The 16,572-nt window shown below is 39.8% G+C and overlaps 1 protein-coding gene across 2 annotated transcripts in view; it reads left to right on the plus strand.

The window, feature by feature from the left end:
• Positions 1-16,572, plus strand: part of PALLD (palladin, cytoskeletal associated protein) — a 378,381-nt gene that overhangs the window by 339,378 nt on the left and 22,431 nt on the right. Inside the window, exons 10-13 of one of the 2 annotated variants that reach the window (XM_077772316.1) lie at positions 9,737-9,872; positions 13,747-13,845; positions 14,625-14,675; positions 15,858-16,079. In XM_077772316.1, the coding sequence (XP_077628442.1) occupies positions 9,737-9,872; positions 13,747-13,845; positions 14,625-14,675; positions 15,858-16,079 (508 nt within the window). The remainder of the gene's footprint in view (positions 1-9,736; positions 9,873-13,746; positions 13,846-14,624; positions 14,676-15,857; positions 16,080-16,572) is intronic. The other variant, XM_077772386.1, reaches the window with a different exon arrangement.

A 16,572-nucleotide genomic window follows, 5' to 3' on the forward strand; every position in this document is an offset into this window, starting at 1 on the left:
CTGGGTGAGTGACAGCCCCAGGCCCCCGCTCGCCCCGCCCCCCGAGGCGGGGGCGCCGCTGGGCCAGCTTCACGAATTTCCTTCCCACCGCTGTTTAATTCTTACCGCAGCAACTTTACCAAACTCTTCTTGCGTAGCTACCTTACCAAGTCAGTGCTTTCTCTTCCGCATTAAACAATACAAGGCTCTCCTCAGAAGCTGCTCTTGTACAAGAGTACAAGAAAGCCTTGAAAAGAAGTATACAGGTGTTTGGCACATACTCTTCCTGATAGCACACGCCCATTTCACTGAAGAGTATAACAAGGACACATCGGCAAAGGTCAAGCCATTTCCCACATCTTTGAAATAAACTCAGATCCTACCTCAGAGTCTACCAGAATCCCAGTATTGTTCAGAGAGAGAAGGAAACCCTACTAAAGAATAAAATGAGGGACACCCTTTGGGTGGCTCAGTCGGTTAACTGTCCGACCCTTGATTTCGGCTCAGATCACCATCTCATGCACATGAGATGGAGCTCTGTGTTGGGCTCCATGCTGGGGTGGAGCCTGCTTAAGATTCTCTCCCTTCCTCTGCCCCTCCTCTCTTCATGCTAGCACTCAGTACCCCGCCCCCCCCCAAAAAAAAAGAATGAGAAGAGCTTAATGCAGGTTCTTTTCATTCATATGAAAACGTTTTCCATTCTGGGATGTACGAACACCACTTTAGAGATGAGCATTGCTGTGTATGACTTTGACAGGGTGTATAGAGGAGCTTTAGTTAGCAATATCACGTTTTGATAAGCACTTTCTAAATGTTGACTACATGAATTCTATATTTGAAATCTGGCTTCTTCTCAAATCTTTATTGGAAAAACCTCAGTCAAATGAGTATGTAAATAAATAGAATAAAGGAGAAGAGTTTGTATAGTAATGTGGTGATAATGGGCTTCTCCTGAAAGTTGAGTGAGTCAGTTGCCTGAGAAAACTTGTTTTTCTCTCCTACTCTTCTGTTTTCTTTTATTTCGCTGCTAGGAAATGAAGTATTATCTTGCCACAAAGAAGTTCACTGTGAGATTCCAAAAGTGGGAGTTTGTTGCAGGACACTGTTTTGTCCCTCTTACTAGGAAATGATACCAAATCTTGCTTCGCAGGAAGATAAGCACTCATCAGTGCAATATTTCAACTCAAAGGTGTTGGGTTGTCATGTCTTTTATCATCTTAAGTAGAAATAATAATTTATTCAGATCTTTGAAGTTCTCTTAAGACAATATGCAATTTTAAAAGCTTACCTAAAGTAATAGAAACATTTGTTTCTTATCAGCATGTATCACCATTATTAATTTTATGGAGCAAAATATTGTGTAATTGTTACCACTAAAATATCTAGCAGCTCCTGCCATTTTAAAAAAATTAATGGGGAAGCCATGCTAATTCTGTGGGCCCTATGGAAAACTGTATGCAAAGATAGACACTGTGGCACCATAGATAAGTGGCAATACCAGGCTGCAGATTTTTAGCTCTGTGCCAGTCCAATAAGCCGTTATTATCCAGTTACTCTTCGTCTTCCAGGAATTTTTCCTTTTGCTAATAAATCACACATACCTGAAGAATCCATTCTTCTGGTTGGATACATGTGACTTTTGGAACATGTTTTTTCCTCTGGTATTTTGTGGGATCCCTTATTTGTATTCTGAATTAAAAATGAAAAGTAGCTGTTTATCCTTCACAGTAATCCAGATGATTTGCTGAAGACCCAATGTCTGACATCCTTGAACTTGTGAGAACTGTCAAGCTGTTGTCAAAGGAATCTTTTAAATTACTTTCACTTATACTTCACTGGGAATTTGTGATTTTTGATAGCAAATCAGTTTCGCTTATATGTATGATTTCTCAAGTTGAATGGTTTTGCCATATTTATCAAGTGCCAGTGATTACACATGATTCAGTAAGCAGAAGTACGGTAATTTTTTTTTTTTTTGCCTGCCTTGTTTTACCAAAATCTTACATATAAATGTCACTTAACTTAGTTTTCTTAATCATCAGTTGCATATTAGTTGTTTTATTCTGTTTGTGTGCTTAGCATTGTCTTTGTTTTAATTCGGGAAAGGTCATGGACAAGTTTTTAAATAGTCTGTGGAGATAAGGCTCTGTTTCTCACATGTCTGTGTAGCAGAGGTCAAGTCAGGAAACAAAGGCTTTGGATGCCACTGATAGACCACAAGGTCGAAAAGGCCAGTGACAGTGGGCTGCGGTCAGACGCGCAACAACAGTACTTGGTTGTTGGCTGATTGTGATTTGGGAACTTCTGCACATCCAGCTCCCCTGGTGCCTTCCTTTCTTCAAACAGCTCTATTCTTCCCCAGGGTTACTGGGGTCACCGGCAGCTTCTCAAAGCTGTTGACAGACACAAATGTTAGGCTGACTAAATCTTTCAGATGGAGGCAGTGAGAAAAGAAGTCTTAGAAACAAGCCTGTTTGTGCTTTGATAAAATTAGTGTATTCTACTCCCCTCACATTTGCTGATAGTTAGTTTTACAGCTTCCACTGCTGTAACCCTCTTCCTTGACACAGTAAATCAGCCCCTGGAGATGGGGGGAATCCAGAGGTCTCGGGAATGCCCCCCCAGGAATAGTGTAGCCAGTCTGTCTCTGCTGGTCTCTGAGCGGCTGTACCAGGTCTCCAGGTGAATCAGATCAGAACTGTCCCCGAGAACAAGATTGGCACTGGTTGGCACTGCATTTTTTGCCCATGTTCACATTCTTAGAATGTATTCTCATAAGGGAGTGCCATATAGCCACAGTGCTTCACTGTTTCCTACTCTCAGTTGCTTCCTTTATAGAAGGAGGCCTTTGGTTTGAAGTGATACCCCATGTTTGTCTAAGGTTAAAGCATGTGTCAATAAGAGCTTTTATTCGGTAGGTGCCCAGCTCTTTACAGACATTATCTCATTGTCCTTCTCTTTCTCCCTGATTTATAATAAGAAACAGGTTGGTGAGGACACTGTCCTCACTCTACATGTAAGATGAGGTCGCCAAGAGGTGAAGCGAGTCCCCAGGTTCTGGAAGCAGCCTAAGCAAAGAGGGAGTGACTTAGCCTTGCCTGTATTGTCCAGGTTGATCTCAGTTAAATCTGATGTCTGCTATTTCTTGATTAAAGAAAACTGCTGCAGACCAACAAAACAAAGTCCCCTAAGTCTTAAGAAACCGTTTGTAAAGATTTATTTGTATTTTGGGCAGTTTTCAAGTCAAGACAGTATAACAGAAAAGACAAAAGCCACATTGGACTCTGCAGACATTATCTCATTCCTGTCTTTCTCCCGCCTTGCAGGAAACAGATAGGGGGCCTTGATCCCCATCAGAGGCAGAGGCCCAAAGGGGCTGAGGAACTTCCCAGAGTCTCATTATTGGGTTCATTAGTGTCTAGTATCCTAGAGGATTGCACAGAAAGTTGCATCCAATTCTGAGCAAGTATTTCCTAGCAAATTAGTAGGCGAGGTCTCAGGCTCTGCTGTGACTGATGAAGACTCTGCTGAAATGTCTGCCCCGGGAACAGGTCAGAATCAGACCTGCTCATCTCAGATGGCTCTGCACTGAGTAGGTATAGCAAACACACGTGTGTCAGTATGTCCTTTAGAGAACCCAAAAGGTAATGTGAAGAGAACTTAATATTTTTATAACGTCACCTATTTTCCTTTAGGTAAGAGCTCAAGTTATCCATGTGCACTCTAACAGCTTGGGCTTAGCTGTCATAGAATTCAGTAACAAAAAATAGAACAGATCTACAAAAACTCAGTTTGGGTATGTTGGGCTCTTTTGTATATTAATGTATACATTACATCCTTGGATATGAGGGACACCTAAATGCCAACAAGTTAACAATTCTGCTTCCTCTGAACCGTTGTGGAGTTTAGCTACTCTTAGATATTGAATATGAGAAGAGGCGAATTAGAGGACTTCCAGAAGTTGTATCAAGGGCAGAATGCTGTCAAGATTATTCAGTAGCCAAGAAGAAAAGAAAATGAAAGAAAACCTCCCAGGATTTGGTGGTATTTGAATCGGGAAGATTTTACCTTCCAGATGCATGTGTATATGTTTAAGTTGTTTTTACCCCCAACCACATGAATATTATTTTAAAAATAAGTGACTTACTGTTGAAGCTAGAGTAAACAGATCAGTAATATTTTTTGCCCAGTTGGGCTGAATCATGTATACACTGAGGTATTTATATTTAGTGTGGGAGGCTTGCATGAATTGTTTACTGGTTAAGATTTGCTTCTGAGGATCAGTTTTTGTGAAGAGTTCTGGTTTTAGTAACAGTTTACGTTGAATAAGCATTTAAGCATTTTTATTTTTTAATTGTACAAACCATCATGAAAGGAGATCATCTCTTTGTCATCAAATACTCTTGTTAAAATTTCCTAATGAGTTGCTGCTCATCATTTATCAAAAGTGGTTCCATTTGGGAGAACTAGCCACAGCCATTTTACATTAGGCTCTAACACAGAATTCGTCTTACAGGAAAACAAACTCAGTTGCCGAAGCTCTGCCTCAAAAACTTGCAACGATTTTTCTTCTCTACTTTAACTTTATATACTAACCCTTAACTCTATGCTCAGTTTTTAACACGGTTGCTGAGTGTTTTCTGAATTATGTCAGTCTAAATGAGATACTCTCTGAAAAAAAGTAAAGGTTCCGTATTAAAACAAGGGCGAGAAATAGTGTCTATCCTATCCCTCCTTCCTCAGGGTTCACAATCCCTTGTTGACCCTGCCAGGCTCATTCAGGCCGTGAGAGCTTTGCACCGCCTTGCTTTCCCTGTAGGGAAAGCACACTGTCACTTGGGCCTCAATGGCTCTGTCACCTCATCGGATCTGTGACTGACCACACTGTGTAAGACAGTCATCCACTCACACTCCCTTCCCTTTGTGACACTTACCACCTCCTGCTATGCCCTTCCTTTCCCTCCTCTATTTCCTTTCTCTCGCTGCCATCCCCACCATAGAATATAATTTTTCTGAGCACAGTCTCTTAGTTTTACAGGAAAACAAACATGGTGTTCAGTATGGTATTGCTGGCACTTAGAACACAGCTGAACACTGAAAAGCCAATCAATAAAGGTTATTTGCACCTTTTTGGAATCCAGTCAAGCGTTCTTGGCATCTTTTTAAACTCCTTTCTGTCTTTCATTCTATTCCCCTGGCCAGTTTCGTCTCTGGGACTCACTTGCATACTGAGTAGTTTCTGTTGGCCTCCCCAGAACCCCTCTCAGGATGCCAGGCATGATCCAAGTACTCAGTATGTATTAGCTCGTGTCATTTTCCTAATAACCCTAGAGGTACATGCTAATAATACCCACATTTTACACTTTACTGAGGAGGAAACAGAGGCACATAGAAATAAGTAACTAGTTCAAGCCACAGTGTTTTAGGGGGTAAAAAAAATAAGAGATTCTCCCTTCTACACCTTTATTCATGCTGATTCAGAATTCCTTCCTCTCCTCCTCTCCCCCTGTCTGCATCCGCATCATTTTTCAAGATCCTGGATACTGCCTCTTTCAGAGTCTTCTGCATTCTAGCCAGTGCTCTTTTCTACCTTTTTTACTCCCATTGCACCTAGAATTACTATGACATAATAGTTTGTTCCTTAATTTATTCTCCAACTTGATTATCAGCCCCTTGAGATCAAAGGCCACCCGTTAGGATTTGGCTGTCTTTGTCACATAGAATAGCGTTGGGACTACAATGATGAAGCTTTTATTATTGTTTTTCACTTTAATGTATAGAATTTCTACTGCCTAGAATTCCAAGATGTCATCAGGTGACACAGCCGCTTACCTTACAAACCAACTATTGAGTTTCAGGCTTAACAGAATTCGTATTGATATGTTTGCCTAGCATTGTGCCTTGCTCTACACTCAGTAAATATTTGTGCAGTGATTGTTAGACGTTTAAAAATCTTTCCATTGATTGGTTTGAGTTCAGTGTTAATCGTTCAGAACCAAGAAAATACGTGTACCTTAAATTCTGTGAGTCAAAGAAAATGTCTTTAAAATAGCGGGAGATGGAGATGAAGCAAATGTTCTTCTAATGCTTGTGATCTTGATACATTTAGAGAATCACCTTGTTAAGAGAAATATAAAATGATCAGGGTTTTTATTTGGGTCAAAGAGTAGTTTTAATTGTACTCTTTGAAACAATAAATACTTGGGTGCAGGGATCCAAACCAAGGTGAATGGCTTCTCTAGGAGACGTCCCAGGGCAGGTGTTCTCAGGTCCCTTAAAGAGTCAAGTATACTGAGAAATGCTTTTTAGGCAACAGGACTTATTCTGTTGAGAACAGACAGGTGTTTACTTGTTCAGGTGGACTTGGGGCTGTCTTTTTTAAAAACAGTTCCCTGTTTCTATTGTTTAGGTGATCTGTTCTGCCCTTGATAGCCACCCTTTGCCCCTTTCTTTCTTATTTGTGCAGAGAACACGGGTATCAGTGTATTCTGCCTGCAGAAACACAGTGAAGCTTCTGTCATCAGAAGCTGTTCATCATCACCTAGTTGTGCAACTCGTTTATGTTGTCAACTTTAAAATAATAATGGGAACCTATGTGTTCCCAATAATAAGTGATATAACACAGAGCTGGCTTTAATGTTGCCTTTCAGGTGACTTCAAAACCTCCCTCTTCCAGTTTTCAGATGTAAGGCTTTACCCAAAAGCGGTGCAGAACGTTTTTCCCCCCCAAAACTGTGTAATTTGTATTTGTTCTGAGCCTGACTTTTTACATGTGGTTTGAGTATATAGATGGCTTTGGCATAATTTTCCTTGCCTGAGGAGGGAAGGGAGAGGTCAGAAGTGAAGATAGATAGTGCACCATTCACTCATTCCATGAATGTTATGGGAGGGTGTGCTGTTTGGTGGGTATTGTCATGAACAAAAGAGGCATGGTGAGAGAGGGACAATTAAAGAACATACATTAATAAAGTCTGATAGGTGCTATGAAGAAACATAGTACAATATAACATGGGTAGACTTGGTCAGGGTCCTCCTTTCCAAGGAGACATTAAACTGAAGCCTGAAGGTCGATAACACTGTCCTGAGAAAAGGAAGGGAGAAAGGCTCCAGCTCAGGGAAGCTGGCCCAGTATGCACATTTTTGTTAACTGATTATAGGGTTCTAAAAACCACAATTCCTATGGCTTTTGTTGTTAATATGTCACAGCTTCACTGCCCAGCCCCTTAAAATTCAGATCAATTCCCGGTGAGGAGGATACAACAAAGTTTGACCTCGTTTTTTGATATTCAAACACAGGATATCACAATATTCTCTTTAATTTTTCTTTAATGCCAATGTTTAACACCCTCCCATTTGAACTTTGGGGCAAATGACTAGAAAGAAAGGACCTAGAAAAGCTGTCAGGATGTTTTCTGTTATAGGTATCAGAAGACTCAACTACCAGTAGATTAAATGCACATGGTTTATTACTGTATGGGGTCAGGCGGTTCCACCAGGTTAAGGGCTCCAGGGTCCCCTTGCAAGCTGTCATCATTAGCCCCTCATGGTCAGCATGGCTGCTACAGTTTTGGGCATTTCTTCCTGTGTGTTTCTTTTCAGCAATGAGATGAGAAGTTTTTAGCCAGAGCACCTCCCCTCTCCCACTCTCATTGCCCCAGCCTCACTGGCCAGGGCTCCATCACATGTCTCTGGCTACACTATCACAGTCTAGGAGATTGAGACCACTCATATTAACTCAGGTCAGTCACCCCTGAGTGTGGGGAGGTGGTCACCTTCTCTAAGCACATTGAAGAGTGAACACCCAGCAAACTCAGGGGAAGTTCAGCAAGGAAACAAAGGGGAAGAGACAGGAGGAGCCTAGGCCTCAGGGTTCCAGGTATTACCGATGAGGGCTGAGTACACAGCTGTTGCAGGATGCTCATGTTTTCTCTTGCATATTTAGTGCTTGGCTTGTTCCCAGCATTTCGGAATGAAATGGTGAGAAGCAGAGGGTTTGGTGAACTTCAATGTTAAATTACATCCTCAACCTTACTAGTGCTTTCTACCATATCAGTAAAGTGGTATCAGGCACAGGATGCCTTGATTCATTTGCAGTAACCTTTTTTTTTTTAACTTAGAAATGTCTTATCATAAAACATAAATAAGGAAGCATATACAGTGTATATATATAGTCTAAAAGGATAATAATAATAAGTCATACCTGTTTCTAGTGTCTTTGAAGGCTCCCTACGTGCCCTTCCCCAGTCGAATCCACAACTATCCCTAAGAGAGAACACTACCCTGAATTTCAGAGTTAATCCTTGTCTTACTTGTCTTAATAGTTTATATATGTATATTTCCCTAAGTTTATTTCTCAAACTTTTTTAGGAATCAGAATCACCTAGAGGGCTTGTAAAAACACAGATTGCTGGACCCTAACCCCAGAGTTTCTAACTCCGTAGGTGTGGAGTGAGTCCAAAAGCCTGTATTTCTAATAGTTTCTCAGGTGACACAGAGGCCGCTGGCCAGGGACCACCCTTTAAGAACCCCTGCCTTGACAGAAGACTGCTTAGCTTTTGCCTGTTTATAATTGGAAGCATATTTTATGTATTCTTCAACCTGGCTTTTTTTTTTTTTAACTTGACATTATGTTTTTAGAATTCAGCTTTGGTGATATGGGTAACTACAGGTCATTCGTTTTCACTGTCGTATAGTATTCTCTTGCATCTTATTTTATATATTTGAGAGAGAGACAGACAGCAAGCAGGGGAGGGGCAGCAGAGGCAGAGAGAGAATCTGAAACAGGCTCCGTGTTCTGAGCTGTCAGCAGAGTCTGACTCAGGGCTGGAACTCATGAGCTGCAAGATCATGACCTGAACTGAAGTCGGATGCTTAACCAACGGAGTCATCCGGGTGCCCCTCTTTCTCTTGCATCTTTACCCACAGCTCTGTGAGGGCAAAGGAAGAGAAGTGGGGAGCAAATTACTTAAGGCACCAACAAAAGTGATAGCCCAGCCATCAAGCGTCCAGCACCGGTGACCCTTGGCTCACCTGACCCACATGTTGTTGCTGCCCTTAGAAAGAAAAGCTCTGAGGTATCACCTATCTAACAGCCCTAGGCTCTCTGGGAGGCTTAGGAGTCTTGGGGTGTACCAGGCAGAGTAGGACCGGCAGACCTTCCAGGGCCCGTTAGTATAAAACAGACCTTTTATAACATTTGGCCTCCTCTAATCAAATTAGGATAGAAGGGAAGGTAACAATATTTGCTTAGAATGAGCTGGGCACTGTTGTTGAATACATTGATTACAAAGGATTAGAAGGACTGAACTTCTGAAAGTATGAAAGAAATATGTTCTCTTTGAAATCTTCTCAATAGCCATATATGGTATATATTTTTATGTTTGTTTATAAGAAATGTTAAACTATCCAAAGTTACAAACCTAATACAAGGCAAGGCCAGATTTTAAACCTCTGATTACAAATCATTGTCTTTTCACTTTACATTGCTGCCTCCCTGGGACCAAAACACAGGCTTGCCCTATCCTTGGCATGTATCTGACCACTGAGACACACTCCCTAAGGCATTTCCAGTTTCTCTGAAAGCCGGTTCCAATTAGTGTTACCTGAACACCGCAAGCAGCTTTCATGGTTCTTTCCATAATTAGTTGGAATAGATGTAACATTAGAAAAGAGTGGGATACATTGACACATTGTACTGTCTTGTTGAGCTTGAATGCCTGACAACTGACTATATTGCCTTGTGCTTTTATCTTAACAGGGGATTTCCAAAGAAGGTCAATAGAACTGCTCGAATAGCTTCTGATGAGGAGATTCAAGGCACAAAGGATGCTGTCATTCAAGACCTGGAACGAAAACTTCGCTTCAAGGAGGACCTCCTGAACAACGGCCAGCCGGTACGGAGAGATGGATTTGGGGCTTGAACTTGGAATATTAGCTACCCACATCAGAGAGCTCTTCACTCACTTAGGTTCTTACAATCTATCCATAAAATGATTTCATTACCCATAAACCTCAGTGTTCTTCTTAGCATTATGGTCTGAATCTGGGGAAAGGGAGGAAAGTAGAAAGGCTTCCCTCTACTCAGCCTTCACTGTTTCCTCCTATTCATGAAAAACATTCTGGGAGTGAAAATAGCAAGTTGGAGATAAAGAGGAAGGGCTGATTTTAAGGTGGGGAGTAAAACAAAGGAGGACTTGCAACATTACAAAGAAAAAGGAATGGATCTGGGCTGGGTAGGAGGGGGAAAGTGTGCTCTGGAGTGATCTGTATCTACCAAAAGGAGAATCTGGACTCTAAGACATGTTCTGCTTCTACAGAAAAAAGTATTTTTACCAAGGAAACAACCCCTGAAGTCCAGTACTGTCCTACTAGACCATAAGTAGGTAATGATTTGGTAATCTGAAGGAGTAATGTTTGTTCCACAATTTTGTTCTAGTTTGTCAAAGCCAGGCAACTAAATTAAAGGAAAAAAAAAGAATTACATTTTAAGAGTGCAGAATTGTAGAGTAGATTTAGTATAGTATCTGTACAGTAGATTTGGTTAAAAAAAAAAAAACAAAAAAACAATTGACTAAGTGGCTCAGTCAGTTGAACGTTCAACTTCAGCTCAGATTATGATCACAAAATTCATGAGTTCGAGCCCTGTGTTGGGCTCTGTGCTGATAGCTCATAGCCTGGAGGCTGCTTCGGATTCTGTGACTCCCTCTTTCTCTGCCCCTCCCCTGCTCACCTCAAGCTCTGTCTCTCTCTCAAAAATAAATAAGTGTTAAAAAAAATTATATATGTATATATGTTATTATACACACACACACACACACACACACACACATGATGTTTCCTCCATTGGACTTAAATGCTGCCTCTTCAGTTGTTTTTTTGTTTTATACTGACCCTCCTCTTACCACATCCAAGTATTTTTAAGGGGACAGGAAGAACAGTCTCGCAAATAAGATTTCCCAGGTGAAGGAAAGGAGCCGTTTGTACCTTTATTTTAGAATTGCCATTGAAAAAATTTGCCCAGCTCTTAAGTAGAAGAAAAGGGCCTCTTTGTATAAAATCTCCCTCTCAGATACCTTTTTCAGGGGAGAAATCTGTGTATGTTAAACATGTTTTCCAGGAATTTTAATTATCACACATTGATAAATAAAAATGTGAGAATAGACCATATTTGATTAGAAAGGTGGAGGATAGAAGAAGGGTGCCAAATGCTGCTTTTAGTTATTAGGGCATCCTAATCTGAGTTCAGGAAGATTAAAATTTTAATGAGATCTAGTGTTAGTCATTTATTTCATTAATACAAGATTTTCACAAAGGGAAAATACTTTCTCCCTGAAATAAGTAATTGCACGTGTAAATACACACACACAGAAAGCTTCCTCTCCTCTGTCAACTAAAGCCTTTGAAAGATTAAAACATACTTATGGGAACTTATTAAAACCAGGTAAAGGCATTTCTCCAGTTTTTTGAGTTCTCTGGACCTTTGTTTAAATATTCCTCATGGACTAAGATTCTCTTGGTTAAAAAGTCTTAAGACTTCTTTCTATAAGATGTGATATCATACTGTGTACAAGTTCCATCGATTTCCACATTTGGGAGTTTAAAAGGATAACTTTTTTCTAGCGTTGCATATTACTCTGTTACTTATTTTTGGCCTCTGTAGACAGGGCTTGGCTAGCTAGATAGCCTAGTGGTTTAGAAACAAAACTCAAGTAATTCTGGCTTTTAATGGTAGCAAGTGCATTCTGGTAAAGAACTAGGTATCAATAGTTGATGTATCTGCTCATAAGGAACAGCGTGGAAAATATTCCAGTCCTACCTTTGATGTGGCTACAGTTCTCCATGAAAACAGTAGGAAGGCATTTAAGAGAACAGGTATTTAAAAAAAACTCTCTTTGAAAACTGAATTCAATGATTCTTTAACAGATGTGAGAAAATTAATTTAAATAATAATATAGTGGACTGAGACAGCCCATGCACTAAACACCTGCCTCTACCTCTTCTTGTCTTCTGCCTCTTCTTTAGTCAGTGAAATAATTGAACTTCAGGATTATTTGTCATCTGGCACGGACTTGTTTCACTTCCCGGTTTCAGCTGGGACTAGAACCAGCAATTACTGGAAACTGTAAATTTATTCGACATATTTTCCTGATTATAGAGTTTCCAATAGAATTTGCATCAGTGCTCAGAAGTTTGGAAGCTTACTGAAATAACTTTGTGTATTCTTTTTTTTAAGATTCTGTCTTACTAATTATTCTCTATTTTGATTCAAACACTTGTTTGTAAAATGCCCTTCATGGGACAGAGGGTCTCTGAAAGTCCCTCCTAGACCTGTTAATTCTAAGGCATTTTAGGGCCAACACTCAAAAGCAGGAAACAGCCCACTAGACAGAACAAAAACGTTGGCATAAGAATGGCCCAGTGAATATGTTTTGGCTGGATCCAGAGTACTGGCTGCTAGATGCAAAAACATCACCACTTTCTCTGCCTGATGGGCAAGCAATCTGCATCTGAGTAGAATCTTGAATTGTGGAGATTAGCTTTGGCAAGTATCTCTCACAGTCCTTTTGCTAATTCAGCTGTGGGCAGTCATTCCTTGTGGACTGTTATATTTGCCTACATGCACAGACAGCCTGGGAAGGTAGAGATGAGAACCCCAAAACAGAGGATCATCACTGACAGCTGGTCTAAAATGTCCTTTATCAGAGGCTTGGAGCTGACTAGGCTCTTTTGAAGTTTGTGGATGGTTATGAAAATAACATTTCCTTTAAAAAATATTCTGCTATTTGAATATCTTTTTTTCTATATATTTATCATTAAGGATTAGTATATGACACATGTTTCCTAAGGAGTTTCTGCCTTGTTTGCTTATTATATTCACCTTAAATTTGTGCTGTATCATTTGGTCGCTCAGGATTGGTTACCCCATCTCCCAACACTATTTTAAGCCACAAAGACCAGAAGAAGTAACAGACTGAACAACTGAAGGAAGGGAAAGAAAGAGACTCCTTTTAAATATAGCTATCTGAAGGTTGAGGGAAAATAGTTACAGAAAATATCAAAACTCATTTTTTAGAATCCTTTTTCAGGGTGCCTGGGTGGCTTAGTCACTTAAACTCTGATTCTTGATTTCAGCTCAGGTCATGATCTCATGGTTTGTGGGTTCATGCCCCTTGTCAGGCTCTGCACTACTGACAGTGTGGAACCTACTTGGGATTCTGTCTCTCCCGCCCCGCCCCTCCCTTGCTCACATTTGCGTGCGGTCTCTCTCTCTCTCTCTCTCTCAAAATAAATAAATAAACTTAAAAAAAAAAACTGTTTAGGGGCACATGAGTGGCTCAGTAGGTTGAGCCTCCAACTTTGGCTCAGGTTATAATCTCATGGGTCTTAAGTTTGAGCCCTGCATTAGGCTCAATGCTAACAACTCTGAANATGCGGTCTCTCTCTCTCTCTCTCTCTCTCAAAATAAATAAATAAACTTAAAAAAAAAAACTGTTTAGGGGCACATGAGTGGCTCAGTAGGTTGAGCCTCCAACTTTGGCTCAGGTTATAATCTCATGGGTCTTAAGTTTGAGCCCTGCATTAGGCTCAATGCTAACAACTCTGAAGCCTGCTTCAGATTTTGTCTCTTTCTGTCTCTCAAAAATAAACAAACATTTAAAAACACTTTTTTAATGTTTAAAAAAGTGAACAAATACAATTCTTTTTCATGGGGCAGTATATAAGTGTTACTTTTCTAATTTTGTATTTTTTGTGACTTACTTTGTTTAGAGGTTAACATATGAAGAAAGAATGGCTCGTCGATTACTAGGTGCCGACAGTGCAACTGTTTTTAATATTCAGGAGCCAGAAGAGGAAACAGCTAATCAGGTACTGTGTTCCTCTGGACTTTTTAAAAAAATAATAATTTTTCTGTCCCCTCTCCTCATACTCTTACGGGCACTATTCTTGGGACCAATTCTGTGGGAAGCAGAGGGCAAGTCAAATAAAAGGAGTATTAGCATCATCAATCAGCCTCATAGCTAATATTTATTGAGCACATACATGTACCAAAAGGTGTGTTAAGTGACCGCTGGAGTTGTTGCAGTCAGTGAGAACTGCTCTTTATATCTTCCTGTTGATCAGTTTATTCTCCTTTCGAGTATCTTTCTGTTTTTCCTGTCCTGTGCTTTAATGCAAAATTCTTTTGTGTGGGGAGACATATTTTCACTGAAATTGTTTGAAGTAGCCAGTGAATTTTCCAATTATAATCTTAACATCTAGCCAAAGCAAACTATCTATAGAAAAACTGTCTTTATTTTCCTTCACACACACAGTTATAAGTCACTAAATCAGCAGAAAACCTAAAATGATATTTTTGTTTCCCCCCAAAAAAGTTACTGCATGGATTTGATGTAAGCTGGTTTATAATCTGCACTGCTTCTGCTTGGAGTTTCCAAATGTAGTCTCAAGATTAAAGAAAACTTTTTAAAACATGTTTAAATGATCAAGTAAACTCTTTTAAGTGTTGAAAAATGGATCTGCCGTTAATATCTGAAGATTTTTCTGTGTTAAATATTGCTACTACAAAAATTTCACTTAAAACTAGATATGTTGCTAGGTTCTTAATTCTGTTATTAGTCTTCACTTCTTTTTTTCTACCATTACAGGAAATTGGGTCTCCTCATGCTTCTGTAGGGAGTCCTCTGGATGGTCAAAAGGTTAATAAGCTTTTCACCTTTCTTCTTCTTCTGGTCTTTCACTGTATCTGTTTTCTATTGTTCTTCTTTGTCTGTCTGTGTATCTATCTGTCCTGCCACATATTAATTATAAATACCATGACCAGTGTCTATTTTTACTTAAGATCAGATGAACAGAATTACTGCAGTGTGGTTTTTTTTTTTTTTTTTTTTTTGGTCATACATTTATGAACTTGAGTTTGATTCTGTCACTAGTGGATACTCTGAACTGTAAATTGCTTCTCATTTGTTACACCTTTCTAGGGATAAACATGCTCGTTCTTAAACTGACTCATTTGATATTAATTAAAACAAAACAACTCATTTGCAGTTTTGTTCATACTGTTGTATTTCTTCCCTCAAGACAACAAACTGTTTTTTAAAGGCTGAGTAACTTCTTTAAGGAAAACCTCGTTGAAACATCTTTTATTTATATTAAATAGAGAGTATTTTCTAATGGGCTGCCTTGTCTTCAGTGTACTTTGTAAGCAAGAGAACTGTAGGATCCACCTTAATCACCATAAGATGTTGATGGGTACTTTGTTTTTGTCTTTTTAATTACAATTTTGACTGGACTGCCAATCCCATTGTTCTTTGTAACTTTGGTGGAGAATAGTTCCTAATAGCTGCACACAGAAGGAGGAGTTCAGAGGCTATGCGGCTGAGGATTGTTATGAGTGAAAGAAATGTCATTTTCCCATCATTCATTTGATAAAATGCTATGTGATAATGCAGCTGCTTGCCACATGTACTGTTATCCTTCTGAAGAGCTGCACCTCCCTGCATCAGCTTCTACTCTACAGAAAGAAATCAGTGTTCCATCAGGTTTTATTCTTATGAACAGTTTAAGAATATAAAGCTGTTGCCTTTTTCTTTCTTTCCCCACACCCCCCAAGAGAAGAGAGAAAGAAATCATCTTCATAGTTTTTGGGGGGAGGAGAATGATAAGACTTGAAGACAATTTGAAATATCATATATACTTACTTCCAGATGTTTTTTGTTTTATATGGAACTGAGTTGGGCTCAGACTTGTTTTTAAGCTCCATGGTAAAAATATCACTGTCTTTTGAGTGCCTTATTGGAGGGGAGGGTAAGACTCATGAGACACACTATACCACAAGACACTGATGTTGCGAATGTGACCTTTATTTTTACCTGATGTAGGAATATAAAGTCTCCAGCTGTGAACAGAGACTCATCAGTGAAATCGAGTACAGGCTAGAAAGGTCCCCTGTGGATGAATCAGGTGATGACGTCCAATATGGGGACACACCTGTGGAAAATGGAGTGGCACCGTTCTTTGAGATGAAGCTGAAACATTACAAGATCTTTGAGGGAATGCCTATAACTTTCACATGCAGAGTGACTGGGAATCCAAAGCCAAAGGTAAGCTAAAAACATGGCTTTTTAAGAGTCCTACTTTCTGAGGAAGAGTTTGGCTTCAAAAGTATAGCATGTATAATAGGAGGAAGAGATACAGACTACCTTTCTCAGTACCCAGGATGTAAAATGTTTAAAGTACTATTAAGTTCAAGACCTTCCTCAGGAGGCGTTAGAAACCAAAAAAAGCAGACGAAAGGTAGAGTTTGGGCTTGAAGAACAGAATAGGAGAATAACAAATAATTGACGAGGAGCTTTTCATACACCTACATCCTTTACTCCTCATGTGATGTTATCAGTGTCACTCCCAAATTGCTGATGACTGAACTGTGCTCTGTGAGGTTTAATTAACTTGCCCAAGGTCAGGAAGCTGGTGAGTGGCCAGGCCTGAACATGAGCCCCATGCTGTGTACCATACAAAGAAGTAACGCTTACCACAGATTATAAAAACTTCAGATCTTTAATCTACAAAACCAAGCCTTCCTGTATTTATAAAGGG

Source organism: Crocuta crocuta, unplaced genomic scaffold, assembly GCF_008692635.1.
Source record: "Crocuta crocuta isolate KB4526 unplaced genomic scaffold, BGI_CrCroc_1.0 scaffold429, whole genome shotgun sequence".
NCBI classification, from domain to species: Eukaryota; Metazoa; Chordata; class Mammalia; order Carnivora; family Hyaenidae; genus Crocuta; species Crocuta crocuta.